General features: G+C 37.8%; 1 protein-coding gene across 5 annotated transcripts in view; it reads right to left on the bottom strand.

Moving 5' to 3' along the window:
* CEP83 (centrosomal protein 83) overlaps window positions 1–19,173 on the bottom strand; it is a 34,555-nt gene that overhangs the window by 4,514 nt on the left and 10,868 nt on the right. For all 5 annotated transcript variants that reach the window (XM_044454940.1, XM_044454939.1, XM_044454945.1 and 2 more), the window contains 10 exons: window positions 18,354–18,446; window positions 17,436–17,567; window positions 16,007–16,258; window positions 13,858–13,989; window positions 8,440–8,554; window positions 7,327–7,471; window positions 6,772–6,921; window positions 5,341–5,416; window positions 2,121–2,278; window positions 290–419 (listed from right to left, as the gene is read on the bottom strand). In XM_044454940.1, the coding sequence (XP_044310875.1) occupies window positions 290–419; window positions 2,121–2,278; window positions 5,341–5,416; window positions 6,772–6,921; window positions 7,327–7,471; window positions 8,440–8,554; window positions 13,858–13,989; window positions 16,007–16,258; window positions 17,436–17,567; window positions 18,354–18,446 (1,383 nt within the window). The remainder of the gene's footprint in view (window positions 1–289; window positions 420–2,120; window positions 2,279–5,340; window positions 5,417–6,771; window positions 6,922–7,326; window positions 7,472–8,439; window positions 8,555–13,857; window positions 13,990–16,006; window positions 16,259–17,435; window positions 17,568–18,353; window positions 18,447–19,173) is intronic.

The following is a 19,173-nucleotide window of genomic DNA, read 5'->3' as shown; positions in this document are numbered from 1 at the left end:
GAAGATAATGATGTAAGATAAAGGCAGGATACAATTCTAATAAATATGTTGTAGTTATTAATTTCCCACAGACAGTTATTGTTTTAAGGTAGCAGTAAGACCTGTATTATTTCTTGATTGTGTCATAGCTTCTCTTAGCTATTTAGGACTCCAAGTTTTTGATAATACAAGCTAATATTTTATACACTAAGACATGATCTTGCTACACTTAGAACCTTTATATACAAGCACAATGAAACTAATCCAGAATGAAAACATTCCCACAGAAATAAATGTGTGACTCCCATGCCTTTTTCTGAGCGACTGCTGCTCGATGCAGTTTCTCTTTTATCTGGTTGTTCTTCTCTTCCATCTCTGTGATGCGCTGAATAAGTTTATGCTTTTCTTCCAGCCATTCTACACGTTTGTCTTCCAAATTTCTAGGAAACAAAAAGCAGCAATGGCTGACTTGCAAATCAAGCCTCCTTATTAGCAGCATTGTACATGGTTAATCATCACATTATTACCAATGTCATTTTTACCTTGAGGTGAAGAATATACCTTTTATAAATGAAAGAAGTCAGACAAACCTAAAGAGCTTGTATTATATTACAGTTTATATAATAGCCCTCAATAAAAATGTTGAACAACAGGAATAGCAATATATGAAATGCTGAGTTTCATGTGCTAAAACAAATTCTAAACTGTGTTAGGGCATATAATATAATAATGTAATTTTTCAAGGGAATATGAAATGAGATTTCCTTAAGTCAGTGATGGCGAACCTTTTAGAGACCGAGTGCCCAAACTGCAACCCAAAACCCACTTATTCAACACAAAGTGCCAATACTGCAATAAAACCTGAAAACTGAGGTTTTAGTTTAGAAAAAACAACTCACAGCCAATCCAAGCAAATATATATATATCCTTGGCAGTGCACTGATCGGCCATGTGAAAGCTTGGACGAGTTGCGGCTTATGAGTCGCGGCTTGTGACATCAACGCCTGGTGCCACTACTCCTTTCCAAGCATGCACATGGCCCCTATCTGATACTTAGCTGCTGGGGCAATGCTGGGGCGACTTGGCTCACGTGCCGACAGAGAGGGCTCTCTGTGCCCGCTGTGGCACGCATGCCATAGGTTTGCCACCACTGCCTTAAGTGAATGGGGGTTTTAAAAAAATTAACTTCTAAAAATAACTTGACAATGATACTCAAGTACCCATTATTACTGCTTAATCAAACTGTACTCCTGAAATAGATGACTAAGACCAAGCAGGACACATATACATCACTTAATGGTTCACATCTCAACATGTAATAGGATACTACTCAAAAATATTTTGTTAGAAGTTTTCATGGGACTGCCAGAACAGCAGTGCTCAGTAATGTGGGCTGAAAAATCTGCAGTGGACATTGCTCTTACCTACTTGCAAAAGTCAGTATTGCCCTCACATTTTAAGATTTGAATAGTTTTAACAGAGAATTATTTTTGCTTTTATTATAAACCATCTCCAGAGCTGTCAAATCATAAAGGCACAATATAAATACAGAAAGTAGATGAAAGCAATATGAAAATGCTGTTTATGGTAGTTTGCCTACCACAGCTCTTCCATACGCCTGCAAATCTTCATTAGACATTGCATCATCAAATGATAAACATGCCTGTGAGAACTCACTCCATAACAATGGGCAGGTCAGTATCTTGCATAAAGAGGCAGTACAAGCTTCATTCAATGCTCATAGAATCAGGTTAGTTACTTTACAGAAATTACATACGTGGCTACTAATGTCATTCCACAATTCTGTTAGAAAATGTATATGCTTTTGTGACAAATTACTACCTGTCTCCTCTTAATGCACTACACAACCTAAACAAAATGTTTCCTCAGAACTAAGTCCCATTCTATCAAATAGGGTGCACACCAATGTAAGTGTACAAAGGATTGCAGACTTTGTGCAAATACTTTCAGATAATGAAATCCAAACGTAATTTATATTTTAATTTTATCATATTACAGAAAATTCCTACTACATGTAGATGAATCCAAGAAAAATATCATTTATTCTCCAAATGGTTTGATTTTGGCTTTCTTATGGCAAAAGATGCCGTAAGACAACCATGTTAAGGAGGAAATCATACTTCTCTGCATCTAACTGAGCTCTTTCTGCTTGACTGTGTGCAGTCCTGCATTCATGCTTTAATCTTTCCAGCATTTCCTTGAGTTTCTGACTGGAATCCAGCAAATCATTCTCTGACTGTGAAAGTGAAGCCACTTGCAGTTGCAAATCATGGATGTGCTGTGAAAAAAATATTTATAAATGTGATCGGTGAAATACCTCTTGTCAAATCTCTCAAAGCTGAGATAATCACACCACACATATGCAGAAAAATTCTACAGACACCAATTACCAGTAGAAGTTGTACATATGTAACAGTGCTTAGGGACATGATGTTGACCCCAGCCTGCACAAAACATGGATCCTCCCTCTCAGCATCAACATGTTTAGTGCAACCATTTGTAAAGGGATGCCTACATGAAGTGCTTGTAAAACAGATATTTTGGCCACTGGTGGGCACAACACGGTTTCCTTTGGTTCTTAAAATGAACTAATCATATTGGAAATAAGTCCAAAATGTAAAACACGTTGGAAATAAAATTTCTAACTTCTGCTGGGTTTAAGTCCAAGTAATTCCATTGTCATGGTCATACCATTTCCTGGTGATATACAAACTTGCAGCATCAGTTTCCTTCTGCAGAAGGAGACCCATTCAGATGGTTCACTCCAGGAAAATGATGGAATTCAATGAGTTTCTTGGCGGTTTTCAGTGAACAGAACTGATAATCCAGCCAAGGTTCTAGTCTCTCCTAGCGGATTAGCAAGATGCAGAGGGCCACAGATTTATTTTCCAGTGCTGTACAGCCAGCTGTGCACCTTGATACGCTGGGGAGCTGTGGGCAATTAAACAGGGTGGATACCGGCTACAGCACAAAGAGAGTAAGATCCAAAGTGAAGATGATCAACCATGCTCTACAGCAGGGGTCCTCAAACTTTTTCAATAGGGGGCCAGTTGAAAGGCGGCAGCTACATGTGCGGGCCAGTGAGGGGAGGGGCCTGGGCACATGGGCCGGTGAGGCGTCATCGGGTGAACATGAGGTGGCACTGGAGGCGTGCAGTGGCGGCTCACTTGGAGATCCCCCAGCAAGTCCAAAACCATCTCTGAGTGAGCAAGGCAGCGGCGAGCGTGCGTACACAGGGGAGGCAGGCGCTGGCGGCTGGCTTGCTTGCTTGGAGATGGTTTTGAACTCACTGGGAGATTTCCCAACAAGTCCAAAACCATCTCCAAGTAAGCAAGCCACCACTTCCCGCACACGCGCGGGCAGGGGGGTGGCAGCGTGGACCGGATGAATGGACATGGCAGGCCGGATCCTTCCCGTGGGATGTAGTTTGAGGACCCATGTTCTGCAGCATATAATACTGAGTGGCATTGAAGCAACAAAAAAGCATTACATTGCTGTCTTCATTACATCTTTGAGTAGTCGTCCACTGAAGCTCTTCCAGGTTGTCTGGGCACTGTCAACATTATCCCTAGCAAATGGGGCTTGGACCCCTTGAATATCTACCATGACCTTTTCACATCACAGTGGGAAAGCAAAATAGTTTCGCCCTTCAACAAAATTGATGCTGCTAGCGGCAAAGCTCCAGTCAAGGTGTCTGATGTCAGCAACTGCCTGATTTTGTGGGATCAATTCTGGTTACTGCAGCAGTGCAATCAACTGTGTGCTAGCTCTTCCTGGCTAATAAAATCTAGCTGAGGGAGTACAACTGAGTGGTAAATGTATCTTTGGATTAATGGATGGTTCCTGAAGCCTTTTTCAGGAGGCTGTAGGACAACCACTCCTGCAGAAGCCCACTCTGTACCCAATGATATCTGGTAGCTACTGCACAGTTTCAAATACTCTTTTCCTAGGTAAAGTAATTGAAAATGTGGTAGAACAACTACAGATGCTCCTGGAATTATACTAATTATTTAGATGCATTTCAGTCTCAGCATTAAGATTTGGTTGCTTTGAAAGATGACCTTCATTGAAAGAGGGACAGGTGCAATGCAACCCTGTTAACTCTACCAAATCTCTCATCTGTTTTCAGTATCATCAGCTACAGTCCCTTTCTGGACTCCCCTGTGGGCTTACCAAGATACTGCATTACAGTGGCTCCAGTCCTCCTTGTAAGGTCAATTTCAGAAAACACCATCGAGTGATTATTTCTCAGAGACTGGTGATTGTGTCTCCAGTGTTATTTAGCATCTATAATAACCTGCTAGGAGTAGTTATTATGAGATTGGAGCTGACTGCACACAACACACAGCTCTATCTCCCTGTGACAACTGAATCAAGAGAGGCTGTGCAAGTCCAAGGTCAGTGTTCAGGCTCAGTGATGGGCTGGATGAGGGTCAATAAACTGAAGCAGACTCAAGCAAGACGGAAGTCCTGTGAGTGAGGCACCCCATAATATAGGAGACAGGTTTCCTCCTTGGTCTGGATGGGGTTGCATCCAGATCTGAAAGATTAGGGTTGTAGTCTGGGGGGTATTCCAGGACCCATTGCTGTACCTAGAGTCCCAAGCGACTGGCCCAGCTCAAAGTGTCTTTTATCATTTTGCATTAGTTTGCCAGCTGTGGACTCTCCTGAACAGGGATAGTTTGGTGACAGTGATAAAGGCACTAGTAACCTCAGGACCAGGATCTGCATGGCTGTCCTTAAAGTTGATCCAGAAGCTTTAGCTGGCAGAGAATACAACAGCTCAACTGTTGATGGGAGCTGCCACATTTCAGCAGATTAGTCTCTTGCTCAAGGAACTGCACTGGCTCCCTCCCTGACCAGGTTCCTATGCTTGTGTAAAAATCCCCAAATAACTTTGGGACCAGGAGGAAAAAATCCTTCTCCTTAACTTACTCAGCAGTCACTGAGATCATCAGAAGAGATCTTCCCAGTGAACCCATGACCCAACTGGAGTCTATCAGGACAAGAGCCTTCACCATGGCAGTCTCATTTCTATGAAACGTCCTGCCTAAACAGGTCAGAAAAGCACCAAACAGTGTACTGTTTTCAACATCTGCCAAAGATGTTATTGCTCTACAAAGTATTTCTTGCTAACCAGCTATGTTACCTTGTTTTAATATATTATTTTTATTTTAGGCTGTTTTAGCTTTTAGTGCTCATGGCTCTGGAACTGTCTAGATATGGAAGAGTATGCAAACACCATAAATGAATGAATGAGTAAATCTACTACGAAATTTAAGTAGAATGGTCCAGTAATCTAATTTAGGAAACTAAAATAGCATGACTCCACATCCTTACCTGCTTTAGAGTTGCATTTTCACTTTTCTCTCTTTCTAGTTCCTCTGAATTAGTAACTTGCTGTTGAAGTTTCAGTCTACAAATCAATACAATTTGGAATCTTAAAATATTTTTCTAAAAACAAAAAATCTACTCTGATATTTTGAAACTAAACAAAATCTGATACAAAGCAAAATATGAAACAAAGTAACAAAAAGAAGTTCCAACACAGAGGAAGAAACTTCAGCTAGGAGAATGTGAAAATGGGACAGTCTGTCCATGTAAATTCTGCATGTGCCACGACAGTTACCTGTCACGAACACGCAAAGACACTTTTATTTGGGCAAATAAGCTGGCCTGTACTGAAGGAAATTCTAACTAGTTTGGGGCTATTTCTCTTATTGTTTAATAATTATTCTTATACTGTTTAAAATTAATTTTTGAATGCTTTAGTTAAATTGTTTTTTATTTTTATTTAGCTGTCTCGAATAGCATTTTATGGACATGTGAAATATATCTTATTAATTAACCCTTCATAAATGGTAAAAGTGAAATAATAATTATGAATATTTTAAAAAGCTTTGATTTGTACAGCAACAATGGTTGATAATGTAACAACTGTTGCATAAATAGAATGATAAGACAAAAGCATACATTGATATCTGGACATTAAAAGTGAATGGATTTGACAGCTGAAGATGTTGCATATAAATTCAAGATACAGGACTGGCATAATGGAACATATTCTAGAGATATATAGTATTTGAAAAGATTATGCAGTCTTTGGCTTTCCCACTGTTTCTTTTCTTATAAAATCTTCTTTCCTTTTGTCCTGCTCTTTGCTCACTGAATTTAGATCCTTGTTGAGTGTTTATGGGTATAAATAAGTTGTTATATAGCAGTGATTAAAAATTCACAATGAGATCTAAAATTTAACAAAAATTTGTGCAGGCACTTGAAAATGTAAAGACAAGACTTAAGGGAATTTGATAAGAAATAAATGGTGATGCCAAAGCTTGTATTGGAAATGGTTGCAAACAGACTTCCACACACGTATACGTTTGTATCAATCTGGATAAAGTATCATTTAAAATAGAAAATAGTTTCTACATAGTATTTTATACTGTGATCCAGTTTCATTATTATTGGCATTTACGTGTTTGTATTAGTTGAACTAACAATCAAGAAAAAGAAAAAAATGTTTCAAAAAGAATTGTATGCATCATTGAACTAGTAAATAAAATACTAAATAAGCATGTTCAATTATATACACCCTTCTAGAAATTAATTTTTGTAGAAAGAAAGATGCATATTCTGCTCAACTTACACATAAACAGCTAAATGTTAAGGTTTGCATTCATGTTCTGAAAAGATTTGTAATCAAACTTTTAGTATTTTGCTAAAGAGACAAAAACTTGCAGGCTAAATATGATTTAAATTACTACACGTTACCTAAGATTCTGGATTTCCTTTCTGCTGGACTCTTCGGTCAACTGCACAGCAGATAACTTTGCATCATACTGGTCCTTTTCTGACTGTCTCTGAGCATCTTGTTCCACTTTGAATTTCTCTAGTTCAGCTAATTTGGTCTCAAGTTCTAACCTGAAATATTATTTAATATTTACAGCTATGAAAACAGCCAGGTTTTAAATATATATCTTTTAAATCATTATCAGCCCAGCCAGCCACCTCCATACAATCACCAGAGGACAATATATAAATACCACTTCTGGGCTGTGAGCACTTCTCCTACTCAGCTTAGTATTATTTTTCAGTGAACAAAAACTGTGCAAGACCCTTTCCATGGAAGACACAGTCAGGAATAACTAAGAAAGAGGTTTCCTTGGATAGGCCAAGATATGATATGAAAGTAATGAGATGAAAAGTGCTGCAAAAATTGTAAGTAGCAATTTTAGAGCTGAAAGGGAATTCATAATGCATACACAGAAAGAAATTTTAACACTTTAACAGCTAAACAGGAAAGCATCCAATGATGAACATACTTACTTTTCCTCCTGTAATGCAGCAAGTTTCTGGAAACCTTCCTCTCTTGCTGCTTGTACTTTGCGTACTATTTCACGATCCTTTTCTACTGAAAGGATTTTGTGCCGCTCAAGTGTTGCCTTAAGTATTTCATTATCTGATCGTAACCCTGTTTTTATTTATAAAGTTAGTATTTGCAATTACAAGAAATACTTAAAATGACTGAAAATAATTAGGTAGAATATGTCAATTATTCAGCTAGCTGCAATTTACTCAAATGTAGCTTTGAGGGAGTTCATAAGACAGCAGTCAGATTACAATTTGATGAATGTAGAATTTAGTGCCAGCAGCATTAAGAACCTTTAATGTAGCAAACACATACACCAGTGGACTCCAAACTTTTTCAGGCTATCACCCTTTCCTCTGACAACCCCAGCACCCCCATACCTCCTTTGTATTCGGTCTATTGCTCTACTGAAAATTTAAAGTAACTTATCACTGCCCCATTGAACCTTTCCACTTGCTCCCAAGGGGGGGCAGTGCCTCCCACTCTGGGAATCAGTGACATACACATTTACTCAGAAGTAAGCCCCACTGTATTCAGTGGGGCTGACCTCCAGGGAAACATGAACCAGTTATACTGATTTTGCTGAAAATATTACGAGTACAAATTATCATAGATACATGCTCATAAAATGGTAATTCTTATTTATGGGAAGGCGCTTACATATCACTCTTATGAGAACTGCAGTGTGGGAAGGAATCAAACTTTTTTCTTAAAATGCTGTAATCCTGGATAAAGATCACACCAGAAATCTAAAAGAACTATTCACAAAACAGAAATCACCTACCCGCCCATCCCTGCCATCCAGGATCATGGTATCCCTTCTTATATTTGTTTATGAGAGCAAACAGTTGGGGATGGTGAAGCTACTCGGACCAAAAAAAAAAGGCAGCTAACTGAATTTTAACCATTCCAATGAAAAGCTTTCCAGTGGAAAAAAGGACACCATCCTTTTCCAGAAAGAATTACACACAAGGGTTCTTTCACTCAAGAAAGAATTGAACATTTTATTCTAAGATAAAATTCTGCACTCTTGGAAGTTATAATAAATAATTTAAGCAATCAAGTTTTACCATCTATTTCACTTTGCATCTTGTTTTTCTCTCTTTCTATTTCACTCCTAGATTTTGCTGTTTCCAACTTGATGTTTGTTATTTCTAACTTGTGAGAATGTTTAAGTTCTTCAACCTATAGAAAACAAAGTTATCAGTTATCAGTTTTAACCAGAACAGTTTGTATACTGTTTCCATCTTAGAGGACAAAAAGATGATGAAATTGATAAACATTTCTACCTACTTCTGGAGGTAGGACTCTCAGAAACACTGTCCTATTTCCCTGGAAGCTGTTCTTCAAACTAGTAATATGCAGTAACCGAAATAATTTGTGAAGCTGTTATAATCCAGTGCCATAGCCAAATGAGATACTGAGACATGGTGGATGACCATGAGGAACAGGGCACCTGCTTCGAACACCATGCCCCCACTACAGAGATTCACAGGCCCAGCACTTTATTCATTCTGATGCCAAAACACGACTGTTTCAGTTCTCTCACTGTTTTGCTATTTTAGTACTGTTGCCTCCATTACTGATGTTATACTATGACTTTTTTGATTTCTATAATTTGAATTTGTTTTAATGCAAGCTTTTCCAAATTGACTATGTGAAAGAAAGTTACTAAGAAACTAACATCTACCACAAAACGAACCCACATGAATACTAATTCAGAGAATTAATACCTATTAAAAGTAGGCAGGTAAGATGGCATCCTACTCTGAGCCAAAATTTCCAATTCATACAAATGAAAACCAGCTTGCACATTAGGATTTTCATACAATAGGACTTTATTGCCCTTTCATTCCTCCTACAATCCCACAGTTCCACTCCTAATCATTCCCTTATGCCATCAGAACATTGGATCCAGTACACTGAGTCCAGTGCTCTTTTCTTGTCCAGAAGAGGCAAGCTGAGATGGAAACATTAGATAGCAGTACTTTCCATTTCAGAAAGACTGACAACAAAGCAAAGTTGTTCAAACTTGCTTTAAGGACCACCTTCACCTACACCAGCCTGCACGCAGTAATTAGAAGGGGAAGCCCTTCTGATTTCTCACTTGTGAGAGTGGTTAGGCAGACAAGCGGATGAGAAAGGGCCTTTCCACAGTTCTTTTGGGTCCTTAGGAAAATCTAGAATTTTGAGAAAGTATTCTGCACAATTGTTGGGAAATACAGATAACTCCTGGTAGAAAAAGGTTGCTTATATGTGCCTTTGTGTTATAAAATCAAACCTACACCCCTTTCTCAGAAAGTATCAGAATTTCAAGCAAGGTTACTGCTTAGCACTGCTGTTACTTTAAGAGGCTGGAACTCTTAGCTAGCCTCAGAGGCTGCAAAGGAAGTTAATCCTTCTCTATTATCAGCAAAAGCTGATAAGGTTGTCAGAGAAGTTTTTTGAAGCAGCATTGCAATCACCCTAATTTCCATGATCAAACTCACAGCAGAAGACTGGCAATGACTTCTGATTGTTACATCAATTTCCTGTAATCAGTGGTATTGTATTGAGACCCCTCTGCAGAGCTCTCACATTCTTTTGACCATGTTCCCTTTTTTTGTCATCATCTGCTATGGCATGTGACTCAGAACCTATAAAACAGTCTGTATATGTTCTGGAAACTTGTAGTTGTTCTGGCTTCTACCCAACAGCACTATTGTTAAGTATGGGTTCTCTGCAAAGGGTACCTGAGTGATCTTTCAATAAACTGCTAAGGTTACAGGCAAAAAGGGTCTTCCCTACCAAATCCGTTTATTCATTCTTGTAGCTGCTACCAAGGCACTCCAACAGCATCAATACAAAAGGGCTGCCATGGAAGCCTAGTGATGTAATAGTTGTTATTGCAGCCTGGCCAGTCTTAAGTAATTCACCCAACAAATTGAGTGAAAGTTTAAAAAGAGAAGCACAATAAAATACCCATTTTAGGTTATACTCCTACACATGTTTTCATGGAACTCAGGGGCAATTATTTCTGAGTAGAACTACAGAAGATTGCTCAGTACAACCTACAAACATAGCACATGATCCACAGGTAAGATTGAACCTAATCATAGCTGCTAAGACTGAACCCAATCATAGGCTCAATTAGTTTTCGTATTCAAATCAGTAACAATTCCATTCCATCAATCTCATTTCAAATACATATATTATGCAAAAAGTATTGTCACATTTACTGTCAATTATGAACACTACTGGGACATATGCCTGTCTCATTCCAGTAAATTAAATTGTGCTACAGATCAGAAAAAATGCCAAACTGCTAAACTCAGTAATCATAGAAGTGATAAACCTAATCTTTTCACAATGTTCTATAAATAGCCATCTAGATGCCCAAATTTGTTATTTTCACAAAGTTTACACCTTTTTCAAGGCAATCTGTCACCTCAGCAAAAGAAGTCTTCAGGCTAGAAAAGTGTGAGTCTCAACTATCTCATTAAATCATGAGCCTAGTATTATGGCTGTTATGGCAACACTCAGCTTTTATGTCACTCTGCTAGCCCTACACATAGCTATGTGTTCAGAATAGACAACATGCTTCATCACAAATACAATACAATTTAAAACTAAATACATCTGCCATGCCTTACTGGACAACACTAGAGTTTCAAATGAAAATCAAAACACTAAAGACTATTATTATTGAAATGAAACATTCTATAGCTGAAGCTTTTCTAGTGCAGTAATTACAGGGTTGGTAAGAATTAAGTAGCTAGAGATAAGCTCTTGTAAAGTGTTTGCAATGTTGAATGTAATCACTACCTGTTAACATGTGAAAGCTGCAAAAGGATAACAATAGCATAGTTTTTAATGAAGGAACTACAGTATCGTACAGGATGGATTATTTTTTAAAAACAAGCAGCTTAATTTGGTCTTAAGGTTAAGACCTTTTTATTTAATCATTATTTTAGTAAGTTCTAATATTGAATTTTATCATTATATTTTAATTGTAGCCAGAGTGGGTCGTTAATTTATTTATGTTATGTTAGGTATTTGTATTTTATTTGTGTAAGCCATCCTGAGGCTCTTGCAAAGGACAGCATACAAATATCTCAGACAGACAGACCGACATACACATACATACATACATAAATAGGTATATGTTTAATACATGGTTTATGCATTGCAAGGATTGAGTACTCCCCTTCATATTCTACTAATTGTCATTAGTGTTCCATACATAAAAACATTTTAAAAATTGTTTTTAAACAGAAAAACATTCATAAAAACAACTAGTAGCAACTTTCTACTTTTTACCAATTTTTTTTCTCCCAGGGCCTTTCCTCAAGATAATTCTCACAATCAGAACCATTCCAATTCCATTCCATGTTGGAAACAGCTGCAGTCTTAAAATGATTATTTTAAAATGTCATTAACTTTCATCCTGCTATTTTAAATTCAGTATTTAAACATATATCTATTAAAAATTGGTCTTTCATACTTTTTAATGACATGATTCTGTAGCTGGGGTCCTATAATCTTTGGTCATGTAGCACTCTCTAGCATATAAATTTTGGCTTCTTGTACTTGGAACAGTTACTTAGAGCTGTAATTATTTTTTGTAATGCAGCATGGACCCTGTTACAGGAATGAGATCACTTTTATCGTTTGTATGATCTCCAACAGCCTTTTCGTGGTTATCCAGTTTTTGCTCTGCCTGAGAACTTTCTCACAGAAATTAGCAACATTGTATTACACATATAGATTTCAGGGTCAGCCCTAACTTACTTAAAACAATTGCTGCTTACTTTATCCTGTTTAGAATTCTAACACAAACTATATGGATCCTGCAAAGTTTCAGCTATATGTAAGAATGATGGGTTGAGCAATCCTATAGTCTCTGCGATTGACTCACAGGCCATAGAATATTGCAGATTCCAGCCACCCCTCTGGAGGTGACAGACATGGATATGACCTTGTGAGGGAGAATCACCATTCAATTTTGTATTGCAGCTCCTCTTACAAGCCCTTAACAATGGCCTCAGAAGGTGGCTAGGGAGGGGAGGAAAATAGCAGAACTGGAGAAGGAGATGGTGAGAAAAATGGATTGATGAGTCTCTCCATATCCACCCACAGAAAGTTAAACCAGCTAGAAAGGCTCAGAGACTATCTAGTTAAACAAGCGATAACAGCAGGAACAGAATACAGAAATGCTTCCACCATTCCTCCTGGTAGGAGTATGGAAAAAGGAGGATTGTGGTCTGATACCACTCAGATACCAAAGAGTGATCATCAATGGCACCTCCTCAAACTGAGAAGAAGTAACAAGTGGCGTACAGCAGGGTTCAATCCTGGGCCCAGTGTTCCTCAACATTTTTATTAATGAATTGGATGGGAAAGAGCAGGGAACATTAGTTTATTGCCTATTAGTTTTTTCCTTCCATCTTAATGTATGATTTCTATTTTCCCTATGAACAAATAGTGATAAGAATGAACAGGGAACAATTTCTATAAACTATTTATATGTCCAAAGTGTGTGCGGAGTTCCCTGTTCTAGAAGAGCAAATTTAGAAATGAATTTAAGATCAGATCAATAAATACTTCAAAGTCACTTCCTGGGCAGATAATGTGTGGGATTATTCCTGCTTTGGCTATTAAGCTACTGATCAAAATTGTGGAAAATATGTGTAAAATTATTCCATTACAATATGACACCATACAAAACATGGTAAGCTGAAAAAGAGAACACACTCGCGTATTTAGATTACTGCTCACTACCATTATTTGGTATCATTGTTATGATAGGTGTCCCTTTATAAATCAGTGAACTCTTTTACACATGTTTTTCCATGTTGCAAAAAGGGCAAATGCTAATTACTCTTAGGCTGGATCTAGATTAAGTTAATCATACTTAGTTGAAATAAATGAGCAGGGGGTGGGGGTTGCACTGATTTCAATGGATTGTCAATTATCTCCTGACTGCTTAGATTTTCTGAAAGTCATGCCCCTTCTGACAGCTTTAAATGTTCCCCCTACAGCACTAAACAAGTTAAGGAGGAATAGGGTTGCTAACATGGATGCTGTTATATGCTGCAGTCACAGCACAGGACATGAGGCACAAGTAGGTGATAATTTGGCAGTCCAGAAACAGTTCACACTTCAACCAACAACTAAATATCAGATATTAGGCAATATGGAATTAGACCAAGCAGTATTCTGACTTGGCACAAGGTAGCTTATTTTGTCCATAACAGCTATTAAATGTGACCTGTGGGTGTCATTACTGCTTTAGGAAATAGCTTCTTAGTACAAATGCCAGGCATGTTTTTAAGCTAACAGGAAAATCCAAAAACTGTAAGTATACAGTTTTTCAAACACTGAATTATGAAATAATGGGAAGAAAAAAGTAAACAAAATAAAGACAGTTTGTCTCCAAAGATATAATTAATGATAATATTTTTGTAACAGTCTATAAAATATAGTCTAGACATCATAAAATGACTTACTTTAGTAGACAAGACATTGATCTCTCGCTCAGCTTTATGCAACTTGCCCATTAAGAGTGTATTTTGCTCACTGCTCATCTGCAGTTCTCTTTCAACTCGCTCAAGCTGCAGCTTCACAGATTGTTTTTCTGCCTTAAAATTAAGAAGTTGGATTTTTAATTATTTGAGGCAAATTATGGTTCAACTATAGTTGCAAACCTGTTTACAAATACTTGCTATCAGTGCACTTTACTTCCAATAGGTATATTTAGGTTTGTAGCTTTAATATGCTTTTGGGTTTCCAGTCTAATTAGAGTTTATCAGAACATAACATTTCACATTATATCTGAATAGCAACAATCTGGCCACACAATCTATCTTTGTAAATCTAGCAGATTTGGGACACTAGATTATAAAATAACAAGGGAAAGAGAAATGATGGAGAAAGATGCAAAGGGTGAAGCTCGGTTGGCCAACTTCCATTTGGTCTTCTCAATCCCAGGCAGGGTAGTCTCATGCACAGGAAAGCAACTGTGTGGTCTTCATCATTCATTTCCGATCAGTAATGAATTGGAAGGAATTCTTTACTTCCACAAATCTTGGTTGGGGAACTGCTAGCAGGGCAACAGGGGTGGAGCCCACAGATGTGAAGCAAACTTCCATAAACCATCTGCAAAGTATCCATGGGCCAGATCAGGCCTGTGGGCCAGCCAAAGTTCTACAGCCCTATCCTCTTCCTACTACTACTATTCTGTGAGTGGAACTCAAGGTGGTTCACAACATTAAAAGTTGTATGAATAAACATACAAAAGTTAATATAATTGAATCAATTACATAGTAAAAATCAGCCAATATCTGGATTAAAAATACTGCAAAATATATATAGCTCAGCATCTCCTTGGGGGAATTGTTCCTTTTTCATTCCTTCTCCTGAACCTTCCCCTTTCCCTGCCAGCACTTTGAGGTTCTTGTGTAAGACTGTCTAGCATCCAGATTAGGAGTGTTCTGACAGAATGCGGTGGACTGAACTGCAGCTCCCACCTCTTCTCCGAGTAGCAAATTTGTATGTTTGAGTACCTATCAGTTAGGAAGCAAAACAAGGACACCCAAAAATAAATTGAAAGAAGGGATTCTCTTTCACACTCCCCAAACTACCCACCCCCACCATATTATACAGCTATAAAATACTTAAGGTTGAGAGTTAGCAGCCAACCTGAGCTGCCTAGCAGTATGTAGCACAATATGCATGGTAGGGCAGAGAATGTCCTTTTTTCATCTTTTGTCCTAAACCTCCCGTCCATCTATAAAAAGTCAAAGAACACTAACTACATTTTATTGCAGATCCTATTTGTAGAATTCTTACTTCTTATCAAATGTTACTTTACAATGTGTTTTAGGATACATATAGATATATACAATCGTTATTTCCAGGGAAAGCTTTGCTTACTGGGGTACTGGAAACACAAGGTCAATATTTTAGACTATGCATGCTTATTGCCAGTATCATGACCCAACAGGTCATGCAAATAAATAGCCCATATGCATTTTCAGTACTATTTTGTAAGGATGCAATCTTATCCATTATTAGGGGGACATGGTTCTTAGCTACAATGCACTAACTGATTTAAAGATGGGGTACTTAAAAAGATGGCCTCCTCCCAGATCCACCTGCCCGTACTTTGCAGTTGCCTCCTGAGACCATGTTACACTTGCAGGGTTGGTGGGCACTCATAACAGGACCTTTTGTATAGCAGCATCTCTATTGTGGAGCATCCTCACAAGTGAGATTAGGCTAACCTCTTCTTAGTGTTCTGAAGAGATATGGAAGATTATCTTCTGCTGTTTTTTAACAGTTAATGTCACTCTATCATTAATTCCTTGTTTCAAAATATGGCATAGATTTTTGTGTTTTATGTATTTAAAATTTCATGTTTTTATTGTCTGTCTCCTTGAACACTCAGAATGGATGGCCAATTCAAAAGTATTCTAAATAAGTGATAAATAAAATCCAACTAGGGAGAGACAGTCAAATATAAGACAATTAATTGATAACCGAATGTGAGTTTAAGCCAAAATCAGTTTGCTAACCTCCCCACCCCACCCCCTCTCACATGCACACACAGATGCACATGCACTGATACCCTGTAGTGAGACAGGCATGATTTCTTACCTCTAGAGATCTCATTGTAGCTTGCAACTCAGCTAACTGTCGGACCTGTATTCTTTGAACATTTTCTGCTTGCATTCCAGAATTCTCTCTCTGTGCTCTTAGTTCTGCTACTTCAGCTTCTAAACCCTTCAGTTTCTGTAGTAGCTGGGCCTTTTCTCTTAATAGTGCTTCCACACGCTTATTATCTCTTGTTGGGTCAATACTAAGCAGTTGATTATGCAATTCTTCCTTATCTTTATCCAGTCTTGTTATCTGTTAGTAGTTGAACAGAAAATACTATGGGCTTACTCCAATCCAGGAGCAATCACAGTGCTGTGATGGACTGCCACAGGAATCAATGAAGCCTTGTTCATTCCATCCATCCTTGTTGGAATGTGAAGTCCAAGCACACCTACCACGTTCCCATCTAACCATACAAAGTATTTTGCTCCAGCCTCCATGGTACACATAACTGGAGAACTGAATGAAAATATAGCCATACTTTCCATTCCATCCAATGATCTTTTTACAACCTTGTGTGTGACTATGTACATAGGAGGTAAAGCATGAAGAATCACCCATGGCACACAGATGTACCAGAACTTAGGCTGGATCAGAGGTATACATACATACATTTAACATTGTTACAGTAACTGTTAAAAGTGAAATGTCAGTGCATCCAAAGATAGGGAAACACACAAAAGAATGCCAAATAGACTTGAAAAACTTCAGTTGAGATATTAATAAAACTAGCACAATGTTTTTTCAGCTTTTTCCTGACAGAACATAAAAAGGAAATGGCAGAAATCAAATGTCTGTCATATTTGAAACTGTTCAAATGGTTATAAATTTTACCTGGAAAATGTGTCAGTATGTTATCTAGAACAGGAATTACTTTTACTTTATTATTAACAGCAGAACAAAATAATCCATTTACATAGTTACAGCAGCTATAAAGATGAAGCAACTTTCAGTAAGTTTTCAATAAGCCCACTGAAAACAGCAAGTCTTATATATGAGTAAGCATGTATGGAATATCATGACCTGGTTTGCACATAACTACCATGGGCTGTTTAAACCATGTACAGTTAAGCTTGCTGCCTCCCAGTCACTCACTGTTTCATGTTGCTGAACAACCAAAGAATACCCCATTTCTGGGCTGTGTTCAGTTAAGTCTGAACCTGGTATTCAAGGTGATGAGGTAGAAACAACCCACGTTTAATGCCTGATTTACTGTTGAGTTTACAACTCTGGGTTATTTCTCCAGATTGATAAGGAACTAGCTCACTTTGTGACTGAATGTGCTGACTGATTTCCTCCAATTTCTTAAAGATCTGTGAAACTGAAGACCTAAATTATAATTGCTCAGGTGTGATTTAATACATATACTTTAAATTAATCCATACTTCAAAAAATAATATGCTTAGTTTTTTCTCACATTAGGACTTACCTCAGATTCATATTTTAATTTTTTCTCTTCTAAAATACGGGCATGCTCTTCTTTTTGATGCTCAAACTCTGATTTGAGGAAAGTATGTTCATAACGAAGCTTGTTATATTCCATTCTATACTTTTCTACTTCCTAAATTAAAAACAGTGTGTGTGACTGAACTAAATCACTGTGAAAAGCAAGCAAAAAAGAAAAAAGACCCCAAAATGGGAAAAACATTTTGGCATATACTGAACATGTTTCAACACTCATGAATTGTTCTTGTTAATGGCATTCTAAGTTATATTTACAGAAGCATCATATACTTCAATACTATTGTTTGGCTTTAGCTCCAACAACATGGGTAGGGAATGAAGCTTGCTAATATTTATTGTAGCTGCAACTGAATCATGCTACCAGAAAACTGAGCAGAGCTGCCCTGGCTTGCCAAGAAAATGCTCTCTCTTCCTTTACTTACGTTTCAGCCTCCAGATTTGTACCTCTTGTGTTAGCTCACAAGAGCCATTGCATCAAATAAAGGAACACATAAGATCAAGACAAAAACTTAGAACACAGCATTCTCAGTATACAGTAACAGCAAGACATTACTTATAATTATCTGTTCAGTGTAGGCAGCACTTTTCACAGACACTAACCAACTAGAACTGATCTTGAAGAGATCACTTGTGAAAAACATTTAAAATTGGGTTAACTCACTAAAAGGACTCCAGTAAGAGAATGTTCTGAGTTTATAAAAAATAGTACCATAAAGGTAAGCAATGATCCAAGATAAGCAGCAATGGATAAAAATATTTTTTTCATTTTTCAAAAGTGGTAAAAACTTTTTTTCAAACTGAGCAACCTGCCAGTTTTCACTACTTTGAAGAAAAGTCTGGGTAGACATCTGTGCTTTTATAAAAACCTTTCCTTTACACTTACTTCATCCAACTTTCGAAAGCGTTCTCTCACAGGTGTTTCTAAGTCATGTTGTATTTGTGCTTTCAGCAGTTCCAGTTTCTGTGGAGTTACTACCTGCATGCCAGCAAAAACAAATATATACAGTGAATAAGCAAACAGTAACAGAATATGTATTGCAAAATAATAAAATAAATAAAATACAGAGAAGTTAGCGCACGCATGTGTGTGTATTCTGCTGCCACTTAAACATTTGCAGACATCACCCTGGTGTGAAGGGAGTTACCTTTGCTTCCAGCAACATGAGCAAGGACAAGAGTAGTTCAGGCTGTACACTAGCTCAACACAGTAGGCTACCAGCACCACTTATATCTGATTTATTTACAAAAGAAAAAGGGAATAGAAGGCATATCTGAACATTTAGAAACAATGCTTCAGGCAAAACAAGAAACAAAAACAGTAGTTACCAACACCTGTTTCTACATACCTACTCGTCGGCACAGGTCTTCAGTAGGACAAGGTCTAAACTGTGATGCTCAAAGTCACAAGCCAATTGTAGCCAAGACAAAAAAAATTAAACCAAACCAAGTCAAAGCATAGCTGGACCCTTTCTGTTCTTTTATACACAACAGTTTTTGACAAATTTGAGGTGAGCCTCCTTAGCCAATCACCAGCTGGCTACAGTGTTCCTAGTTTTTAGGGTGTGGAAAGGTGTTCCTTTTTTAACAGCAGCTCAGCTGCAATCATTCAGTCTATTTGGGAAGCATTCTGCTCTGGCTTTGAAGCCAGAATAGCACACTATAATACATGATGGTGGTTTAATGGTTGTGTGGATGCCTATCTT

This window comes from Varanus komodoensis, unplaced genomic scaffold, assembly GCF_004798865.1.
Source record: "Varanus komodoensis strain SLA01 unplaced genomic scaffold, ASM479886v1 scaffold8, whole genome shotgun sequence".
Taxonomy (NCBI): domain Eukaryota; kingdom Metazoa; phylum Chordata; class Lepidosauria; order Squamata; family Varanidae; genus Varanus; species Varanus komodoensis.
This window is presented reverse-complemented; position numbering and strand designations above follow the sequence as displayed.